The sequence below is a fragment of the Centroberyx gerrardi genome, chromosome 24 (assembly GCF_048128805.1).
Source record: "Centroberyx gerrardi isolate f3 chromosome 24, fCenGer3.hap1.cur.20231027, whole genome shotgun sequence".
Classification (NCBI taxonomy): Eukaryota; Metazoa; Chordata; class Actinopteri; order Beryciformes; family Berycidae; genus Centroberyx; species Centroberyx gerrardi.
Genome location: NC_136020.1, coordinates 9,046,600 through 9,069,269, shown reverse-complemented (window position 1 = coordinate 9,069,269; position 22,670 = coordinate 9,046,600). Strand labels below are relative to the sequence as shown.

General features: G+C 42.6%; 1 protein-coding gene across 2 annotated transcripts in view; it reads left to right on the top strand.

The window, feature by feature from the left end:
- The window catches only part of apaf1 (apoptotic peptidase activating factor 1), a 48,035-nt gene extending 27,349 nt beyond the window's left edge, over positions 1-20,686 (top strand). For both annotated transcript variants that reach the window (XM_078282205.1, XM_071905660.2), the window contains 2 exons: positions 1,602-1,748; positions 18,682-20,686. In XM_078282205.1, the coding sequence (XP_078138331.1) occupies positions 1,602-1,748; positions 18,682-18,828 (294 nt within the window). In that variant the 3' untranslated portion in view covers positions 18,829-20,686. The remainder of the gene's footprint in view (positions 1-1,601; positions 1,749-18,681) is intronic.
- Positions 20,687-22,670: the final 1,984 nt, after the last annotated feature.

Genomic DNA, 22,670 nt, shown 5'->3' with positions numbered 1-22,670 from the left:
GAAGACGGGGGGGGGGGGAAGTGCAGAGGCTGCAAATGAGAGGTGAAGAAAGACTAGTGGTCCTGTGTAGCTCAGCCTGGCACTAGCACTGCCGGGGTTAGAGGTTCGTTTCCCACTGAGCCTCATGCTACTGTAAGGCACTTTGGATAAAAGCGTCCACTAAATGGCATTATGTTACCAGAGGGAGTATAAGAAGTAATGGGGATAATGTCTTCAATCATGTAATTTGCTGTGCACCATTAAAAAAAAAACACAATTACAGCAGTCAACATTTATTCCAGAAATCACCCCATAATTACATCTCATCACTCATTTAGATAAAGTGCTTACTAATACAGCATCGTTGCTACAGTGCACAGAGGAAGGATGAGATGAAAGGAAGGAGGGAGGGGTAAAGGAGGGACGGCTCCTTCTCAGGAGGGGTGCAGGAGCTGGAAGAGGTGGGGAGAGTCACGGGGAGTGTGAGAAGTCAGGATGAAGAGGGCAGGAAGAGGAGGAGATGTGTGACAGTGGGAGGTGAAGGAGAGGAAGGAGAGGACTCAGCCTGTCAGATTGGATCCCTAAGGCTTTGGGATCTGCACCACAAACACACACACAAACAAAATACATGCAAAGTTAGACTGTGTGAGCGGGAGAGTAGAAGAAGAGAAGGAAAAGTTTCAAATGGGAGATCTGATTGAGATAATGGCCTCGTAACGGAGCTGCGGGCAGAAGTCATCCGGCGTTGTTCGGCCTGCGGCGATGAGCGGCGACGCCCCCATCGGTCAACAAGGGGTTAATGCCCTCTGGTGGCCTCTGAGCTGAACTGCTCCATTATCCAGAAATGGCAGAATCCATCAGATCCAATTACATAAACCACACTGAAATCTCACCCCTGTTTCTATGGAAACAAATGTGAGTCATTCTGTATGAAGCATGCCAAGTGTTAAATATAGCTTTACGTGTGATGTGTCATTGTCAAATGTACATGGCATGTGCACAGTTGCATAACAGCTGCAACAGACATGTTTTGCCGCATTGGACTGTTTTTGTAGCTTTCTTACACCGTCATCAAGGACTATTTCAAGGCTATTTTACACCCTAGTTGTATGCGATGTAGTCCTTTAATTACCATTTTCAACTAGTGATAATAGGACCCCAAACCACCATTTCATTATATTGTTTTAATTGCTTTTCAGGTAATTTCTCACATAGATATGATACTCCGCATATCTCTGCATTATCTTTCTGTTAGACTTAGAGAATATGTTTTACTCTCTTTCACCACTTTTTAGAATATTTTGGGGATGTACATAGATGAGCACATGCCGCCCAAGTACTTGTAGGGAATAGTAGCATTGCAAAGTTATTCATTCTTACCATTTTATCGTCTATTTAAAGCATAGACAGCAAAAATATGTAAATTTCAACATGGCAAACATCACGACAGGCTAGGAAAAATACAAAATTGACGCTTAGAATTAATTCACCCACAATCTAAAATGTGCAGTTTTTGAACCTATAAGCAGGGTACAAGTGTTTTACCTGCTAAGCCCCGCCTCTCTGTTGTGTATCAATACCATTCACTTTATGTCTGATTATAATACGGCTGTCCATCACAGCTCTGGAGTGTCAAGGACGGCTCTTTGCTGAAAATCTGTTCCCGGGACAATAAGGACGCCATGGACTCGCTCCACGGAGGCTGGGTGACCGACCTGCACTTCTCCCCAGACAACTCTCTTCTGGTCTCCACCGGAGGTTACGTTAAGGTATTATAAGACACACACTCTCAAGATGTTTTGTTCATGTCTACATCAGTCATGAGGAATCACAGGGACATAGACATGGATGCTTGGGAGGTAGAAACTAAGAGGTTTATTCCAAAATGACATATCCACTATTTGGAAAAAAAACAACTGTCACCTACTTTTGCAAAAGTGATTTGACAGTACAAACCTAAAAAAAAAAATAGTCCTCGCTTGGCAAAGCATCGCACTTTTACACTGACAGAATCCTCTTTATTTTACAAATACTGAATGATGAAGTTCAGGTAGTCTTTTTTTTTTTCTTCCAAAATGAATGTAGGATTTTGGAAATGAACTCTTAATATTTTCTGGTCTTAAATATCACAGTTCATTTTACAATCCAACGCTTACATACTGTACAGTACATACAACACAAACTGGTAGTTGGCAACAAAATGCAGTATGTGCCTCATCCTGCCCACGCATACGCATGGGCATGAACACACACACACACACACACACACACACACACACACACACACACACACACACACGCACACGCACTCAATCATGCGGCATAATTCCACTCCTTCACTCTGTATACTTTGCTATTTTCAACAATATATCCATGTGTACTGTATGTGAAAGTGAGAGGAGAGCTGTTAGGTGAAAGATGTTTGGATGGGTTACATAAGGCACAATAGAAAGACGCCTCCAAACCTGCACCAGTGTTACATTAGGACTTGGTTGGTGTTGCAGTGGGACAGGTTCACACAGAGCAGTCAGTACTCAAGTGAATGACGTGATATCAAAGCCTCCTTGTGACGTGACTGGAATAGTGTGTGTGCGTTTTTTGCGTGCATGCACCTTTCTCTTATTGCCTTCACTTTTACAGGAGATGGGGTCGCAAAGAGGGCAGCCTCAGCCGGGCTCTGATTGGCTGTTTACTGGGCGATGATGATGTAATCCCCAGGGGACAGCGGTTCTGATCGATGAGGCTTTATATCTCAGATTGCTCCCATTAGTGTGTATGGGTGTGTGTGTGGGTGCGTGTGCATGTGTGTGTGCATGCGCGCCTTTGTATATACCTGCTTGTGCGGGTAGGCGTTGCTCTTGAAGACGCCGGTTGGCAGTGGTTGCTATTGTTTAGGCTGTTTTTAAACAGATGCCTAAAGACATGAGGATCCATTCTGTGGCAGATACTGCTGACAAGATCGTACACATTGGCAACGAGATCAAACAGATGACAGTCACCATTATGTCTAGGCCAGGGGGGTGTTTTTATGAGCGAGAATGAGGAAACTGCAAGGCTTGAATACTAAACCAGTTCAATTATGTTCTTATTCCATGGTGCAATATTGGCTTATTCACTGACAAATCTGTTTCTTTTACACAGGTCAATACATTTTCTCTTTTCTATCTATTTTATAGTATTCTAAATTGGAATAGTGTCAGAAAAAGCAGTTTTTATCTCTCTCAGCTCCGTCAGAGCCATAAATTTGTCCTCAAAGTACACATAGCGCATAAGGTTTAAAGGGCAGAATAAAAGCCCTCAGCAGGCTATTAAGAAGAAAGATGGGGTGCCAACACGAGCCCCAGACACAGTAGCATGACATCATATGCGAAAAAGAGGTTAAAGGGTTTAAAATTAGTAACTTTCTGTCAGCAAAGAGTGCAAAGTGTCGCTTGAATTGATGTGCAGCTCACAAGCAAACTACTGATAGGAGTTAGATGGGTTCAGTATGGATTTTTATTTTACATTTGGCTGTGTTCCAGCAACAGGTGAACATGTTAGTGTTCCTCTGTGTGCTGCTGCTCTACCACTTCCCACCATGTTGTGTTCAGTTGTTATTTAGATGCTGTTACCTAATCTGGCTTTGCCGTTGTTTGCCATCTTGATTTTTTTTTTTAGGTTGTTTTGTTTGCTTGCTTCTTGGTTCCTTTGTTTTGAGGTAAAATTTTCCCTTGGGTGTTTTTTTTTTTTTTTATCTCACCTGCACAAATTTGTAATTTGCATTTCTTCTTTCTGTGTTTTTTTTTATCATCATATTTTATCAGCTGTAATCACTTCGCTTCTATGTTTTACTATTGTGCAAATAACTAAAAACTAAACTGTGACCAAGGTAGCTCTGTAGGTACATGCAGTATTTTATTTGAAACATTAGACTGAATGGAATTGGCAGAGAGGTCTCACACAAGATATTGGACCTCCTGCCAAAGAGCACTTGCTTGTTACAGCCACTGAAGTCCACTAATCTGCCGTCTGATTTGTTAATTAGTTAATTCCACAGACGGGCCTACTGTACCTCATGCGCTAATGTAGCGCTCATCAACTTGTCTTCCGTCATGACAGTCGTAATCATTTGGGGGATCAGCTAGCAGATCACTCTATCGCTCCATTTTACAGCCTTTTTTTTCTCTTCTCTTATCCGCACCAAGCCGCGTTGAGTTGATGGATCAGCGCGTGGATGTGAGGAGCAGTGATGGATTATTATGCCTGTCTTGAAGGGCCGAACCCCCTGAGTAATGAGCTTTGATTGATTAATCGTACTGTCTGTCGGCCGGAGAGCTGCAAGAGGCCGTCCTGTCTGTCATAGTAATTACCATGACAGAGTGTGTACTCCTAATGACAGATAATGTAGCCTGGAGAGTGAGGAAGCAGGATAATAATATAACTGTCTGTCTGTTTTAATGATTGTTGCCCATGCATGTCTCAATGTTCGCTAGTGTTCCAATCAGCGAACGTCCCAAAACGAAAACTTTGCAATTACACTTAAATCCAATCCTTTTAACAGCCTAGTTAAGTTAATATTTATAAAGTTCACACACACCTTGGCTGTTCCAGGCTTCAGAGGAGGACACGATGAAAAGGGAACGCCGTTTCCATATAAAATGTGAAGAAGCAAGAGTACCAGTATGCCCAAATAATTTATTTACTGATATGGGAAAAAAATGGAATCTCTTAATTACTTTTCCTTCAGTAATTCTTGGTAACAAGCTCGGTATATGACTGAACGCCCTCACAAGGGTATTTGGTTTGCAGCTGTCCTCGGCTGCTGTAAGGGAGAGATCTCATTACGGAGGATCAGTGGGATTATGTAAGACGTGCGTTAGGATCTGAGATGTAGATTGATTCACGGTGAAGTTAGGCTCGAATCCGTTAAAAAATCAGAACAATGGCTTTGCAGAATGGTACAAACATATTTTTTTTTTTTGTCTAGAAATACACCACATGACCTGATAAGATGAAACTTTAATGATCCACAGGGGGAAATTAGGTCATTCCTGCTGCAGCGGAAGAATAGGATATAGGTGAGAGTACAAGAAATGGAACATATTGAGGATTAAAACATAGGTACAGCATCTTCGTCGTACTAATACAGAGCGCCTATTAGCTTGAGAGTATTCTTGCCAAGCTGACTAGTAATACGTCTGCAGGTTAACAGATGTTTGCGGTTTACAGATCTACAAATTTAGTATCTAGTGTAAGAGCATATACGCAGGCTGATGACTGAATTAACAACACTGAGGTATCAAACAGCCTCAAGCTCAGTATGCTCCCGCTTCCATGACTTTATAGAACTTCAAAAATATTCTCTCCTCAACTTAGTTTCCTGTTGTGCAATGGGGAAGCTTCATCATGAGAAATTACCATGAAGCTTGGCAGAAGGGGGATGTGGATTTGAGGCTGGTTTGGCACAGCACCACAGACCTTTCATCACTTACAGTCATTTGGTAAACCATTCATCCAATAAAGTCTTGCTTACAGCAGGATACTCACAGGGGTCCACAGAAATGCTAACAGGTTTTTAGAATATGATTGAATCATACGCTACCCTAAAAAGAAGACGTCAAGTGCCTTGTGGTGTTTATACACCCTCCAGACCGCTGATGTCAGTGTACACTAAAGGGGCACTCCACCTACAAATACAGCTAATATATTATGTACACTGTGTCACACATGTCAAATAAGAACCAGACAGAAAAGGTCTTGGAAGCTCTTCTTTCCCTAGCATGCCTCTTTCAATGTAGGGACATAGGAGTATTTGTCACATCTTTTGTCTGGGTGCTGTGACCTCTGACCCTTGTTTTCCTTGCTGTTGATGATCTTGAAAGTAAAGCTTATTGTTGCACTCTGGATAAGACTGGCAGCAAAATACTCCAAATGTAAAATTTCCCAAAACTGTACACAGCATTTCACTGTGTCCTTTGGTTTGAGGGTTACTGTGTTTGAGCATTGATGAATTTTGTCCTCTGAGTGATGTGAGTCGGAGGACGCTGAGCTAAGTTGATTAAATAGCGCAATTAAATTCTTTAGATGAAAATATTGCACAGCGCCAGGTCCCAGTGAGTGATACTGCTTCTGTGGGGGACTATTTGTAAATAGCAGCAACTTGATAACATTCATTTGGGTTATGGGCGAAATGCCTCTTTTAATTGTTGTTTGTGTAATTACTAAAATGATTATTCGATTGATTATAATCTTGATCTGTCAAAATACTTTTTGTGCTCTTAAAATGGGAGACCATTAAGGAGAAGCACTGCAGTTTTCCAGCTGATTATCTGATACGGATGGAAGTGTATTCGGTTTAAAGTGACTGCCTTTACTTCAGCTTAATTTTCATGGTATCATTTACATTCAAAATCACATCATAAATAAAACAACAAAAATGCGTCCCTACTGTATTTGGGCATTTATCCGACCATCTTATCCAGAGCAACGTACAATGAGTGCAACATCAGAGCCGTAGTGCTCAAGTCTGACAATATTCATGCGATAGAAGTGCTAGAAAAAGGAGGATATGGTTCAGTGGGGAGAGGTCGGACATGAAGAGACGAGTTTTCAGCTATCAGCTCCCGTCTGATCCCGGCTCTGAATAGCAGACGGCCTTCTGTGACTCAGTGTGTTGCTATCGCTGCTAAACAGGATGATGTTGATGCTGGTCGGATAAGAGCAGGAGACGCGGCAGTGGGTGATGCGTCCCATGGTGCTCGGTGCACGGGTTGATATGATGCAACATGAGGCTCGTAGCGTGATAAATCCTTACTGTGTGCCACTGTCTATTTGTCTCTTTGTAACCAGATTGGCTTCCTGTGTGGAAGGATGTTTTCTTGCTTTGTCTGGCACATCTCCGTTGTCCTTCCTCTTCTGTCTGTCCTCTTTCCTTAATCATCTTTAGCTCTTTCTTTCTGTTTGTCTCTCGTTCTCTTACTCGCTCTCTTTCCCAACTCTCTCTCTTTCTCTCTCTTTTATCTCTCCCTCCCTCCCTCTCTGTATTATCAGATGGATGGTGTGAGTGTAATTAAAAGCAGCAGGCTATTGTGTGGGGGATATGTGCCCCTCCAATCCCCTGTTGTGTGTGTGTGTGTGTGTGTGTGTGTGTGTTTTATAGTACAGTTTAAGGCTCTTCATCACCAGTGACCAATTTTGTTTCAGTGTCCATAACAAACAGCATAACAAGGAATAGCATGGTGTGTATTGCGAGTTTATAAGCATACATGCCTATGTGCAGATGAGTGTATTTGCGTGTGTGTGTGTGTGTGTGTGTGTGTGTGTGTTTGTGTCGGGGTGTGTCGGGGTGTGATGAAGTGGTGTGGGCCAGCCCTCTGAGAGAGGCTGTTATATCCTACACTGACTCCCATCAGTCCTCCTCCCTTCTGCTCTGGGCCCTGCCAGGAAATGCTGTACCTGTCTCACACCTGGCCTTGACACACACAAACACACACACACACACACACACAGACACACACACACACACACACACACACACACAAAAACTCCAAATGCTGGTGAGACAATCTGTCACAGTGCCATGATCCAAGAGGGAGGCGGCAGGTGTGAAAAGGCTCATCCTGACTGCACACCCCACACACACACACACACACACACACACTGTTCCACACATGCCTGGCAGTCCAGAATAATTCACATCAAGCCATCACATTGCAAACAAAACAAAAGCATTGTACAAATGCCACCTTATAAATATTGACACAGATCTACATAACTCACAACGTATTGTTGTGTTATGATGATGAGCAGTTTCCCAGTGTTGTGGATTCATTAGTGTCTTTACGGACTAGAACAGCGACATGAAAGGCCCTGTCCTTATTTAACCTTAATCCATATCCCCAGTTACTCCCCAGCTCTGTCTGCCTTATTAAGCCAGCTGTCAGTCAAAAGCCGGCTGCGATGCCATCTTGTCAGGGGAGATGGGAGATCTGTTCTGTTCTGTTAAGCCTCCTACTTCAGTTGGATTGGACTGGCTGGCGTCGGAGCCGACTGACGCAACCATCATACCACTGGCTGCCGGATAAAAAAAACAAACTTTAATCTCCAATGTGTTAGCTTTCTCACAAATTAAGAAATTGAGAAGGGAATGTGCAAGGAAAGTGAGAACCACTTTCCCACCCTCAGCAACTACTGCTGAGTTGAGGAGCATGGCACTGAACCCCCGGTTTGATCCAGGGAGCTGCTCCCAGGTGTCAATATGTGTAACTGTGTGAATGTGAAGTGTTTTTGAAAAAGAGCATGCATGCTCATTCAAAGGTATCATTTATAAACATGAGTACATAATTGTTGAATTAATTGTGCTTTGTGTTATTACAGTAAAAAATGAGACATGGTCAAGAAAATTGGTAGCCTTTGTCTCATGCCAGTGGTGTTAGTGTTGATGTTTTGCAAAATTAAGACCACATTTCCCCTAAACCCTGATGCTTCCAGTCATAAAGAGGATGTTGCTACTTGTCCAATGATTTCTTTTTTTTTTCAAAACTCTTTTTATTGGTGTTTTTCCACATTGTAAACAGTAGTTTCTCAAATCGTTTCAACATGTTTTTTAAACATACATACAAAAATAATAATGGCATATAAACATTATGTATATGGAAAAAACAGTAGTTACAAACAAGACAAATATATGTATATAAAACATTTTTATAATAAAATACCCCCCCGCAAAAACTAGTCCAATGACTTCTTGATGTTAAAACGCTACACATACCACCTTTATCCTTCCTTAGATGAATAAAAATCCATGCATTTTTGAAGTTATAGAATTAATTTGGTATTTCAAGCCTGAGCTCTGGGGTGATGAAACTCACTCAACCCATAAAGAAGCTTGTAAACCCTTAATTCAAGTAAGAAGGAAGACGGCAATAACACAATCGCTTTTCTTATTCCCTTTTTTAGTCTTCCACACTTGCACGTTTCTGAGTGTGCACACAGGCGTGCACACTCTCGCACTCACTTAAATACACACATACATGTACACACGCACATGTTCACACACTCACATATACACACACACCCACCCAAACAGCCTATTCTCAGATGGATGGGAGTGTTTTAGATGACAGCTCTCCCCTGCCACCAGTGTTGTCAGACATCACTTATCAGCTGAGCCTGTGATGAAGGAGAGAGAGAGAGAAACACAATTCCACCTTATCTCACCTTCTCACACTCCCCTCGCTCTCATTCTCTTTCTTTCTCTCCGAGTTCCCACCAGACCCACTCTTCCTGCTTTCTCCTCCAATGTTATCTCTCTTCGCACCTTTTTAATTTTTTTTTTCCTGGTTTTGTCATTTCCCTCGTCTGGCCACATTTGTGACTCTCGTTGGTAGGTGACATTCTCCAGCTTTTTTTTTTTTTCGATTTTCACATTCTTGACCCCATGCACTAAGGTTCCCTATATGGAGCTATTCTTTAAAATGATGTTCAGTGTGTAGATCAGAGTAAAGCCGTATCAAAACTGGAGATTGTAATCGCCCCTCAGGTCTTTCTGTTTCTCCCGTCTGTCTCTAATTTTCTCTTTCTCTAAATTCAAATTCAAATATGCTTTTTTACTCTCTCTCTCTCTCCTTTGCTCTCTCGGTCTGAGTTATGATCGCTAAGCGTATCTTAACGAGGCCTCAGCGGCCAGTGAGCGGTTGCAGCCCGTCATCACTCTGAGCGAGACTCAAAGACAATGGGGGGGGAAGAAGCAAGGGAGGGAAAGATGGTGCAATGATGGAGTCAAGGTTACCCTGACCTCCCCTCTGGAGAGAGCGAGTTGATGGAAGGAGAATCTGTAAAGATTAAGAAACAATTGCGTGGGAGTGAGCAATGAGGGATGGAGCGAAAAGGACAGAGTGGGGAGTGAATGCAATCAGCTCTCACAGGGATAAATGGAATATCAGGCAGTCGAGAGTCTTCTATAAAGAGATTGCCTAAGCCATAAGTAAACGTGTCTCTCTCCCTCCTCCCTGCCAAAGCAGACCTTAGTTCTCCCTCTCAAGGCTAAACATCAATCAGTGCAAGTATTCATTCTTCTTTCCCAGGCTGGAGTTATGTTGCCTTCAGGTGCTCCTTGTAAGCTCCTTCTTTTGAGCTCAGCAGACGTAAATATGAGACTCGTCGCATATTCAAGTGCTTTTGTCGGAAATGACAACAAAATGGACCCTGTAACAAAAATAGCTATTTGTTTGGTGACTGTTGTTTTATTTTAGAAACCAAGTGGCACAGAGCTACTTTGCGATGCAGTAGGCTTAAAGAATAGGAGAACAGACACATTGGGCAATGTAACTGGTGTTTTAATTAACCGATTTAAAAGAAAAACAACTTAAAGAAAAGAGTGAAATTAGAAACACAACAATGCCAATTACTTGCTAGGCAATGCCATATAATAAAACAATGCATTACTTTGATCATCAGGTCTTGACATGGCTTGCATCGCCACCCCCTAAGAGTTACATCTCAGCAACTCGGGTATCATAGAAAACTCTGACTTTCCCAGCCATATTTACATCATTGTACATTAGACACAAGAAACACAGGCAAAACTAGCTTTTAATAATTGTAGTTGTGTTGGAGTTGTATCTTGCTATATCTTGTATCTTGCATAACTGTCTCTATGTACAGTATATATTTTAAACCCACCAGCATCATTACATCTTGCATTACGTTAGCTGTTCTTTCTTCACCAGACACTTGTCATCGTGTGTGGAAAAGTTTCTGCAGTTGTCCTTTGGTTGTTAGCATTGTTAATCCACATTATACAAGAAGTAGTTCCAGCCAAGCAATCTCGCCGGTCAAAGACGCGTATAAGCCGTGGTAATTCCCATAAAGCTCGGATAGCAATGCTTTATTAATCGCTATGTCAATTCTTGTGGCAGCCAGGGAGCGAGTTGGCGATGTTTCTTGTTTCATAATACCCTTGAGGACCTTCTTTATTGTCATCATGGGTACTACTTGCGTCTAATTCACATATTTTTCCATATTCTCATATTTTCTTATTATTTCATATATGCCTATATTTTCATTTATTTCATACTTTTTCATAGTTTTTTCATACCCTGAATGTATGCTATAAAGTCCTATATTGTCATATTTTTTATTAATACTGTATTTTCTAGTGCTGAAATTGTTGGTTGCGTTAGCTTTAGCATCCTATTTGCACTATTATTTTTTTATATCCTATTTTTCTACACTGTATCCTGTTATTTGCAGCAGCAGCAACAACCCAATTTCCCCACGGGGATCATTAACGTTTCATCTAATCTAATCTAATATGGTGCTGCTAGCACTCAGCTGTACTTAGTACCTATTGCACTGGCACGTTGCCCATAATCACAGTAAAGAACGCCCTCTTGGGTGTTATTGCTATATTGGTTAACAGGCTAGTTGCGCCCCTTTGTTTTTACTTTGACCCCCTCCCCCTCTTCAGAATTGTTTTGAGAGATGGAAATAACACAATTTGACAGCTGCTGTCTTCTGAGAGGACATGTAAATGAGTCGATATAACAGGCAGCCTTGTTGGTTAAGGCGGCACTTCGCAGTTTTGATTTGATTCGACGCTTTCTGCCGTCACGCCGTCTCAGAGGTAAGCACCCCACTGAGCTGCTCCAGAGCAGAACCAGTCTGCACCGCTGTGAGCAGAGACCTGCCTCTAAAAATACCCACACACACACACACACACACACACACACACACACACACACACACACACACACACACACACACACACAAGATGCAAAACAGCTCCTTGAAGTGCATCTGCCTCTCTCTCAGTATCCATTGTTCTGTATTCTGTATTATCACTTTCTCTTTTTTTTTTATTCCAGAGAAATTACATTTCACTTGTGCGCACTTTCTTCCTCGCCTGTATCCGAAATGAGTCGATTTACTTCGATACATTATCCATAGCTCCGCGTCTCTCCGCTTTAACATTTGCAGCCGCATCCTCGCATGCGAGAGAAGGCAACAACGAAGAACTTTGAACGCGTTAAGCTCGGAAGGAATCTGGCCTGGTTTCTGCGCTCTGTTCTCAGGCTCGGGGTATAAACACAGGCTGGTGAAATATTTATCTGGCTCTCGGAGGCGGTTGTTTCCCCAGCTTTGCTCATTAAGCCAGGGTTAATTGTCTTTGGCTGGAGAAGAAGGGCCTCTGTGTCTGCGAATCACATGGAGATGAAATGAGACGGAGGGGAGGCGGGAGATCAGTGATAGAGGGTGAGGCGGAGAGGATGATGGTGAGGGTGAACACACATCTCTGCACACAAGTATGCTTCATAGAATATGCATGGACACACACACACACACACAAACTCGCTTTCTCTTACTCCTTATTATCATTTCTTACTCTTTCTCCTACATTCTCTTACCCTCTCTCTCTTCATTTCTTTCTCTTGCCCTCTCACTGTCTCACCTTTACACCATCTTTCTCTCTCTAACTCTATATCCGTCTGCCTCATTTCTCTCATCTCATTCTTACTCTTTCTCTGTTTTTCTCTTACTCTCTCTTACTCTTATGCTGTCTCGTTCTCTCTTTCTCCCATTCTCTCTCACCATGTATCGCTTTTTATGTTACTTCTATCTTCTATCTCTTTCTAACTTTCTCTCTTTGCGGTATCTCTCTCTTCTCTATGTAGTTGTCTTTTTCCCTCTGTCTATCTCTCTTTCTCATTTTCTATCCCTCTGTCCCTCTCTTTTCTTTTTCTTCTTTCTTTTGCTTTCTTTCTCTCTCATGCACACGCAATCAAAGACATGCAGAATTCAGCCCATTATAAGGTGGTAGACTCATCCTCGACGGAAGAAAGAGAGAGGTGTGAAAGTGATGGAGGGAGGGAGAGAGAGAGAGAGATGGGGAAGATGGAAGCTCATGGGAAAGAAAAGCCAAGGATGTGATATTTTTCAGCTTTTCCCTTCAGACTCTATATCTTTTTTTGGGGCCACACAGCCCACATTCGTTTCTGTTTCCCCGTTTTTTTTGTTTTTTTTTCCTGTTCTCGGTCACATCCACGAGGAACAAAGAGTTGCCGGAGGAAATAAAGCAAGGGAGGTGTGTGAGAAATGGCGAGAGGGAAGAAAGAGAGCGAGTGAGAAAGTGAGTGTGAGGGAGGGATGGATGGAGGGGAGAGTGGATTGTCTGAGCATCAATATTTCAGCGGACGGAACCTTGGATGAATAATTCACCCTCAGTGTCAGAGTGTTTCCCTCTCGGCAAGACTCTGGGTCTGGTCGTGCACACACACACACACACACACACACACACACACACACACACACTAAATCTCTCGCTCTTTCTCACTGAAATGGAGGTGGCCTTCCAAAACCTCCTGAATCTACTCCAGCTGGTATCCACTCTTTCTTTTATTCTCTCTTTTATCCCCCCTCCCCTCCTCCCTCTGTCCATTGTGTGCGTCCCGCTGGCTGTAGAGTCTTTATGAGTTTTTATAAAACAGGGAAACTGTACCCATTCCCCGCGGACTCAGTGTCTGAGCTATTTATGTACGAGGAAGATGAATTACTCCCCCCCCCACCCCTCTCTGAAAGACACAACCGCGCACTCGCTCACACCAAAGCATCGCTCTGGCCCTCACAAGAACACACACACACACACACACACACACACAGGTATTTCAGTTATGTAACCGTTGCTGACTTTCCCCCAGGTAGCCTGAATAAGCAGACCTATTTAGCTCCACAAGAACCGGGGCTAACGGTGAAGGCCCGTCAGAGCAGATTTGGGCGATCCTGTTGCTAGGTGAGCTGAATTAGGGTTACACACACACACACACACACACACACACACAGTGGCTATCACGGCTTTCCCAGATGCGATTTTGACCCGTGTGTGTGAGCTTGACACAGAGAGAGAGAGAGAGAGAGAGAGAGAGAGAGAGAGAGAGAGGGAGAGAGCTTATCTGAAAATGCAGAATGAAGTGGCTTTTCAAAGAGGGGGCAGGTGTAGGTGTAGATAAAGGTATAATGGCTCTTGTTTTCTACCATCAAGACCCCTCCAAAGCAAAATGATACATAGCCTATATACTGTATACCCTTCTCCCCCTCTAGTGTGTGTTGTAGATGCACACAGGTCATCCAGGTAACTAATTCTTACCATTTTACAGTCTTTACAGCAGAGAAAGTCAAATGTGTAAAAGTCAATGCAGCAAACAAAAATGGTTTTTGGCTCACCGACATTCTGGAAATGTGTGGTTTAGATGGGAATCTACAAGCTTAATGCAAGTGTGTACCATTTCCCTGCTAGTGTGTAAGTGTCAGCCATTTTTTATATAATCGCATTTATATATACGCATGCAATGTACAGCTGAACATCGTAGCAAAAGCGTTTTTGAGCCATCGTTGGAGTTAATTTTAGCAGCCTTGCCACAAAGGGAAGCAAGGATGCTGCGCTGCAAGTTTCTAAATATTTCTTGCCACTAGATGAAAACCCAAGATGGCCACACAAATACACACATACTCGCTTCTACAGTAAACACACCCTAAGGTATTGTGCTCTCTTTCTCCCACCAACACATACACACACACACACACACACACAGTCGTTTTGTGTCTGTGCGCATCACTAGCTCTCCCATAAATCAATGGTCCTGCAGTGATAGTGTTCATATCAGCACATCAGCCATCTGCTCTGTGGATATGAGCGCTCTGTGTCACACACACACACACACACACACACACACAAACACAATTGCATATTCCCATAGGAGAGACCAAACCTTTATGGAAGGAGACTCATCTTCTGTGTGTGTGCATGTAACACGTTGTTGTGTAAATGTGTAGTGTGTTTGTGTTGGCTGTCTTTAATATGCATTTGTCAGTTTGTTCAATGCACCAGTCTGTCTTTGTTTGTCCACCTTCCATCATCTTTTTTCCTACCATCCCTTTCTCTTCATTCATCTTCCTCCTTCCTCCACCAATGTTTCTCATGTCTTTGAATCTTCTTCTCTTTGTCTGCCTCTCTCTATCTACCTGGTTCTTTATTTCTCTCTGTTTCTATTTCTCTCTCATTCAAGTACATAAATATGCATGCCATCCAGCCCAGTCTAGTCACCGTCGTCTAGTGTAAATGATTCAACATAGTGATTTTCTGGCCGTTTTTTCCCATAGTAAATCCAGTGTCAGCCTGAAGCCAGCCACAACTCCTCGCTCTCTGTCCTCACATCTCCCACCATCCCTCCGTCCCTCCATCCAGCCAACAGACTAGACTCAACTTAGCCATTCGAATTATTGACTTTTTTCTCTTTTTAAATATTTATCCTATACTTTTTCTCTCTCTCCTCCAAACATTGCAACTCTCCGCTAATCCTTTTTTTAATTACCAGATAGTGCTTTTCTCTTTCTTCATAGAGTTTCGTCATCTGGCTCTTGCTCTTGTCTGATTCAATTTTGTTGTTCTTCGACTCTCCCCGATCTCTCCTTCTGTGTGTCTGCTGGTCTGCTTCAGTCTGTCTGCTTGGCTGTTTATCCCCGCATATGTGCATAAATGTGCGAGTGTGTGTGTGTGTGCATCTGTGTATTATTTATCTCCGCGTTTGAGCCATCAGTGCGAGCTCTGGCAGCCGGCAGCCGTCCCCCCCCCCCCCCCCCCCCCCCCATTCAGACGCAATTACACTTTAACCAAGCGTCTCACTCCCTCCTCTGAAATCTGCTGCGTGTCGAGCCTTGTTCAGCTCTCCACCTTTTTATTGATCCCTCCTCTATCTTGTCTATCGTCCTCCATCCGTCCACACCTCTCTAACTCTCTCTTCATCTCCGTACCAAACCACCCGGCTTTAATCTATCATGAATGATCCGTATCCAATAGAGTACACGCAGTAGCCTCTGAAGGAGATCATACACGGCTGAATGTTTGAGGTAATGGCGATGCCTGAGATGGGTAAATAATATTAATACCCCCTTCACACACTCGACTGGGAATATTATGGTATGCTGATCCAGGTCCATCGCATGTATGAGGCAATTCACACTGAGCCTCGTACACAGTGATGTCACTACCACGCACACCAGACCCATATACGCATGTCTGCTTTATTAATCTGTATTTCTTTGTGGGCTATCATCTTATAACGGCATCAAAATTCAGTGTTCAACATGGAGGCCGACATGCCGCTGCAGACATTGATCTATAACTTTGCAAAGTTCTTCACTCAGTCACCAGAGGAAAGCTGGCCGTTTCTCCTTCTGTAGGCTGTTGTTAGCTTCTCTGTTGTCGCTGCTGCAATGTTCCCACTTTGCAAGCACAACCGTTGTGTAATGAGACTTTTTTAATGCCAGAAAATGTGAGGTGGCTGTTGATGGACATGTTGGCCTTCTATTTACAGGACTGTTTTTCTAACCGCTAATCCACCCTGTGCCACCACAACTCAGTCTGGATAACATGGTGGGCTATGAGGAACCAAAAATATAATGGAAAAAATACCATTGGGTATATTTGTTGGAAAAACTGGACCACCTCCAAAGGTTGTCTGTATCAAGTATCTTTGTGTACGGTATGCTGTACACAGAACCTGCTTTAGCTGATATTTGCGTCCTGCCTTGTGCCATCCTCTAATCATTAGAGGATTGTACTAAATGCCACACACACAAGCACCAATTTGTCATATTTAGGCCTGTGTGGCAGTCTGTATGTTAGCTATATGGAACATGTAGAAACACGGAAATTATTTTGTTTGACTAAATGTCACATTAGCTCACTGAGGTGTCACATTTAGGCCTGGAGCGGACTGCGTATCATTTATCTCTGTGGTATACTGTATGTAAACATCACCAAGATTCATCATGGAACATGTAAACATGACAAAAACACAAGTGAAATTCATTATTTAGTTTGAATAAAGGCCATGCAGCTTACACAGCCATGGATTTGTGGCGTTGTTTACGGCTTTATGTTAAGCAGCCTTTACATTAGTAGCTATATAGAACATAAAAACATGGCAAAAAAAGACCATTAGTAAGAGCCACATTGAAAAATTTGATTCAAATGAAGCATGTGCATGTCATCATTTCACTGAACAAAGCAAACTGAGACTTTCTCCCCTTTTTGTAATGTTTACTTGCAATAGGTCAGGAATGAGGAGTGTGTTTTTGTTGTTGTTTTTTAATATCACGTTGTGTAAGATTATTATTGTTTTTTTCCTCTGGTCCAAAGTGCAAAGCCATGCAATGTCATCTAGTACTGTGACTCGATGGGGACTCGGGAGGAAGAGAGGGCGTGAGAAAGGAGAGGATGAGGTGAAAGGGCCAAGAAGGACACATGTATTTGGACAGAGAGAGAGAGAGAGAGAGAGGTCTTTGTGGATTGAATTATTAATACCTGGAGGTTAGCTGACCTCAGACCTGTACAGTTATGTAAGTGCATGTCCGTGTGTGTTATTCACCCATTCCTCTCTCCTCCTCTCCATCCACATTACACTTCACTGAGGTAAACATAAGCCTGTTAATATGCTTCTATCTCCTGTAGTATCACTGAGTTGACCATATTGATTATTTCTTGTGACGAAGGATTGGCAAACTCTCTGTGAAGCCCCTTCCAATCACAGTAAACCAGCTGCACTTCAAGACTGTGTGTGTGTGTGTGTGTGTGTGTGTGTGTGTGTGTGTGTGTGTGTGTGGATTGATGGTTGCAGTGGAGGAAGTCCAATCAACAGGAGTATGGCCAACCCCCTGCAGCGACAGAGCCCATACTGAGCCATTACTCAGCATGAACAGACACACACACACACACACACACACACACACACACACACACACACACACACTCACACCCTGGAGTATATGCACACAGAACAGCACACTGGCAAAAACTTGGAAACTGGAAAAACAAAGACATAGCGAAATATACACACACCTACACACACACCTAACTAGCTATCCACCCGGAATCTTTCACTGCTATAGCGGGAATATGCAAATAAGCTCCCTTTAGTGCTGTTGGAGGGTTTGTGTGATTAATGAACTGTGTGTGTGTGTGTGTGTGTTGGGATTGTGCTGTAAGCTAGACATCTGTTGCCACCACCACTTCTGTTGCAGTCTGTCTGTCTGCCTGTCTGTCTAGAGACTGAAGAGTTGGCCTGCTTTCTTTTCCAAACACACACACACACACACCAGATACTCGCAGAGCAGCTACAGCTTTACAACCAGCACACACACAGTCTACAGCCCAGTTTAATAAAGTGACGTACTGCACTGACGCAAACTGCTAAAGCCTCGACTTATTGATTTGATTCATGTCGTCTTTATTCAGATTGAAGAGGTATGACTTAATTGTTTGGAAGTGAAATTAAAATGGTTCATATTGTCAGAGTTAAGTGTGTTCCACTCCTCTCACACAGTCACACACACACACACACACACACACACACACACACACACACACACATACTCATGCCAGGCTATAAATGATTGACTTGATGTGCCTTTGATGATTCATCCCAGTGAGATGGAGCTTCAATGGAAAATGTCAGCTTTAAACCGAGATTAAACGGAATCACTCAGTAAAGCTGCTGGGAGGTGTGTGTGAGTTTGTGTGTTTGTGAGTGAGAGTGTGTTTGTGTGTGTGTGTGTGTGTGTGTGTGTGATTTTGAGTGGGTGGGTGTTGGTGTTTGTGTGTGAGTTTGAGTCTTAATAGTATACTATATAAACTCAAATCTCTCTCTCTCTCTCTCTCTCGGTCAGTGGTGGGACGTGGAGAGGGGCGAGGCCCTGCAGACCTTCTACCCGACGGGAACCAGTCTGAAGAAGATCCACGTGTCGCCCGACTTCTCCACCTTCATCACCATCGACAACATCGGCATCCTCTACGTCCTGCGGAGGGTGGTGTGATGAAAAGACTAAAAACCAAAACACTCCAAGAACACCTCGACACCTTAATGTTCTTGGGAAAACTACAACAGTACAAGCTCTTGTGCTATTTATGGGTGAGCGCCTGTGTAGAAACATGGATGTTAGAGCGGTGGGTGAGAGCAGGTTTGTCTTTGGCATTATCAAGTGCACATGATTGGTTGAATTAACTCACCACTGAGCTATATATCACTTTCACTGCCTTGTTTCTACACTCAGGCGGACACCTAGTTCACAGCATTACACCCAATAATTCACTTTTGGTCTCAACAACAACAGGCTGAAGGGACCAGTTTACACCAGCTTTAAATGAAAAGCACTCCTGTACTTACTGCACTCCAGCAACAATCAACCTACCTACCAGCTGGAGTGTGGATGCACTTTCAAAGCTCAGTGGAGTCTAAAGATCTCTGCTCCTGTTTTACTGTTCCTTTTACATGTGAAGCAAGTGGATGGTACATGCAAATCCACTGCGTTTTGTGGATAAAGCAGAGCAGGCCCAGATGAATCCCTTATCGAAAGGTGCACTAAAAAATCAGCAGCACTTACTGCGGAAAAAAGCCATCGTTCCTGTCGATGTGTTCCTCTCAAGCACACCTTAATGTGATCATTGGAATCGTCAATATCTGATGAGGGGATGATAATAGCGGGCTAATGATATGTGATCCTGGTATCGGTTCAGATTTGATTAATAAATGTTCATTCCTACTGCATTAGGGCTGAATGTTGTTGAATGTGATTCGGGGAGCTCTCCCGCCCCGCTGTGTGTAATCGATATAAGCTATTGTACACTTCCACTAATCTGTGTGAACTCATGAAATGCATCAGCCTCATCTACGCTGTGGTATGCGGGTTTTTTGAACTGTAAATTGTTTCTGTCCTTTCAAGCGGTCAAGGTTTCTCTGCGATGTTGGTTTCAAATGTCATGGCTGTGATGTTTCTCCAGGGTAATACTGCTTCGTCTTTGTCAAAATAGTCTGTCTTGTGAAAATCAAACCCTGGTCATTAGTACGAACAGTTCTGAGCCTTTTTTATGTACGCTCCAGCCTTAATCTGAAGTGGGGGTTATGCCTTTCCACTCCACCAGCATGGTATTAGTTGTCCGCTATATAAGCATTAGAAATTGAGTATGTTGAATCCAAAATCTGTTGAAAGCCTGTGAGGAAATTTGTACTTTTGAACTCAGATCAAAGGTAAATGTTTTATAAGAAAAATTGCAGTCTGTGATTATCATTTACAGTCAAATTTCCAGTTTTGCTAATGGCAACAGACACTTTTTGTGCTATAATCCTATCAATATTGCTTCTTATTTTCTATCAGTCCTTTTTAATTGTATATACCACTTTTACATATTTTTATCTGCATGTTGTCTTACTACTGAGCCAATTGCTGTGTGCGCACTTTGCAGCAGAAATTACAATCTTTCACTTGAAGCTTTTGTCAATGTTATAGCCTGGTTCAAACACAAAAAGGATCCTTACTTTACTTTCCATTGACAGATTAGACAAAAAAAAAAGTGTTATTCCCAACCATGTGACAGAGCAAGTGCCCCTTCACATACTGTAATCTATTAAAGCAATTCATGGCAGCAAGTGAGGATGCATTTTAACGTGTTGGAACGAGGCTGTAGTGATGTCCACATAGTGCTCTTCCTGATTGGTGCTTTAGAGTCGGCATTTAAGTCAATCCACAGAGAAATTCCCTTCTAATCAAACACTGGGAGTTCTCTGTCAGGCAAAATATGAAATGTTGAAATAACGAGTTCTGCTCAGGATGTATTGATACTGTTCTATGCTGTGGTGCATGGTGAGTGTAATTTATAACGGATTAAAATACGCTGTGACGGTCAATTGTGTGTCTGTCCTGACTGCAAGCTGTTGAACACAATATGAGGGACATAGAGATGTAGGGGTGCCTGTGTGTGTGTGTGTGTGTGTGTGTATATACATGTGCAGTATGCATTCTTGCATGTTGGTGGATTAGAGTGAATGTGAGAAAAACTTGTGATCTATGAATCCTGCCGATAGCGTTTTAGGTCTCGTCCTCCAGACTGACTGAGTCTTGGTGTCACCCTGCCTGTCTTCTTCCGTCACCCTCAGTCTCCGCTCCAAATGTCACCCAGTGACTGAGATGAATCACATTCACGCCTGGACTGAAGTGAAGATTCAGTGAATGTAAGTCACTTCTGTTGTTGGATCAAATGAGCTTCATGAGAGAATGGTTTAATAATTCCCACTGAAATGAATGGGTAAATTCATAGGCTTTCTTGATTGGATTAAAAAATGATGCATCTGGATAGTTTCATTGCTCCATTGTTTTTATATGAAAGATGCCACAGGTGCTGCAGGTTTGACCCACTTCTGAAGTCACACTGTTAAGCCTGCTGTCTTATTTGACTTGTTTTCCAATTAAACATTTTATTTTAACATGGTACTATATACCACAATGTGAGGATGGTTCCATACAGCAGTTTAAAAAGGAGCTATGACTTTGATACAGCAGCAACTACAGCTCTATGATCAGCAGCCAAACAAGCACTTTGTACTTTGTACTGTAGGTTTTATCTCCATCATTCAGAACACACTTTGGCCCACTGAGCTTTACAGTAGTTTCCAAAAATACACATTTTTTGTTTTGCGCAGTATTATGCAGTTATATATTTTTTTCCCCCTTTGCAGGTGAGCCAGAAGGTTAATTGCTCCACTCCAACCCTTTGCAGATGAGCCAAAAAGTGAGGGCCTGAGCAATGGAGCAAGTGGAGAAAATGCATCCCATTATTCAATTAGGGGGAGCAAAGTTATGGTTTTGCTACCCCACTTTTTGTCTTTTTAAAAATAAACTCATCATCATACAGTCCCCGCAATCAGGTGATTATATTTAAGCAGCCTATATCAATGATCATTTTACTATTTTCAGCAACTGACAAAAACAAGTAATAAAAAAATCACACATTTTTGGACCACCCTTTGAGTTGGTTCAGTCGAACCCGTAGCTGATCGTTTGCCACAGCATGCTTTGGCTGTCAATCACAGTCTGTCAATGAATCCACACAGGAGTCTGTTACAAAGCTAAGAAACATGCCAGTTATCTAACTGCGATCATTGACTGAAAATAGAACATAGGAAAAGATAGGCTAGTGTATGTTGAATGAACCTGCTTGGCCCACTGACTCCAGCCAAACTTTAAACTAGCTAAAAGTAGGATTGTACTGTCACCGAAATGCCGAACCGATTTGCAGTCAACGTTAGCTAACTTTGCCAGCCAATCAAACATATGTTATATTAACATATACGTTTAATATTATCGGAAGGTAGGTGCGCTCTCTCCAGCACCAAACAGGAAGCAGCAAACCGGGTAGTTACTTTGGTAACGGCCGAAAAGACTCCTCAAATACCGTCACACACACATGATAGACGGTGAATTAACAGTGTTATGAGTCGGTGTTTAATTCGGCGTGTATCTGATCCCCCAACCAGCACTTATTTCAGTGAGAAATCAAATTTTTGTAACGGTTCGCCTCTCATTCCACGGTCTTCTCCCACTAAAATAGCGCAGCTAACCAACGGCGGCTGGTAGCGAGTTGAGGCGACAAAATCCAAAATGTAAAGTTTGTACGGAAATACAGTTTATCTTTATGGATTATATTGATGCCGAATTGACAAGAAGACTGTCTACATATGACGCCTTTTATCTTGTGTTTCTTCGAGTTATGTGTTTTTACGGACACGTCAGGAATTGTTAATATGTCATATTTCTTAAAGGGAGTTTGGCGTAATATTTTCCCCGGAGAGCGCAGGGAGTTTCAGTTTAATTCAAACTGCTAA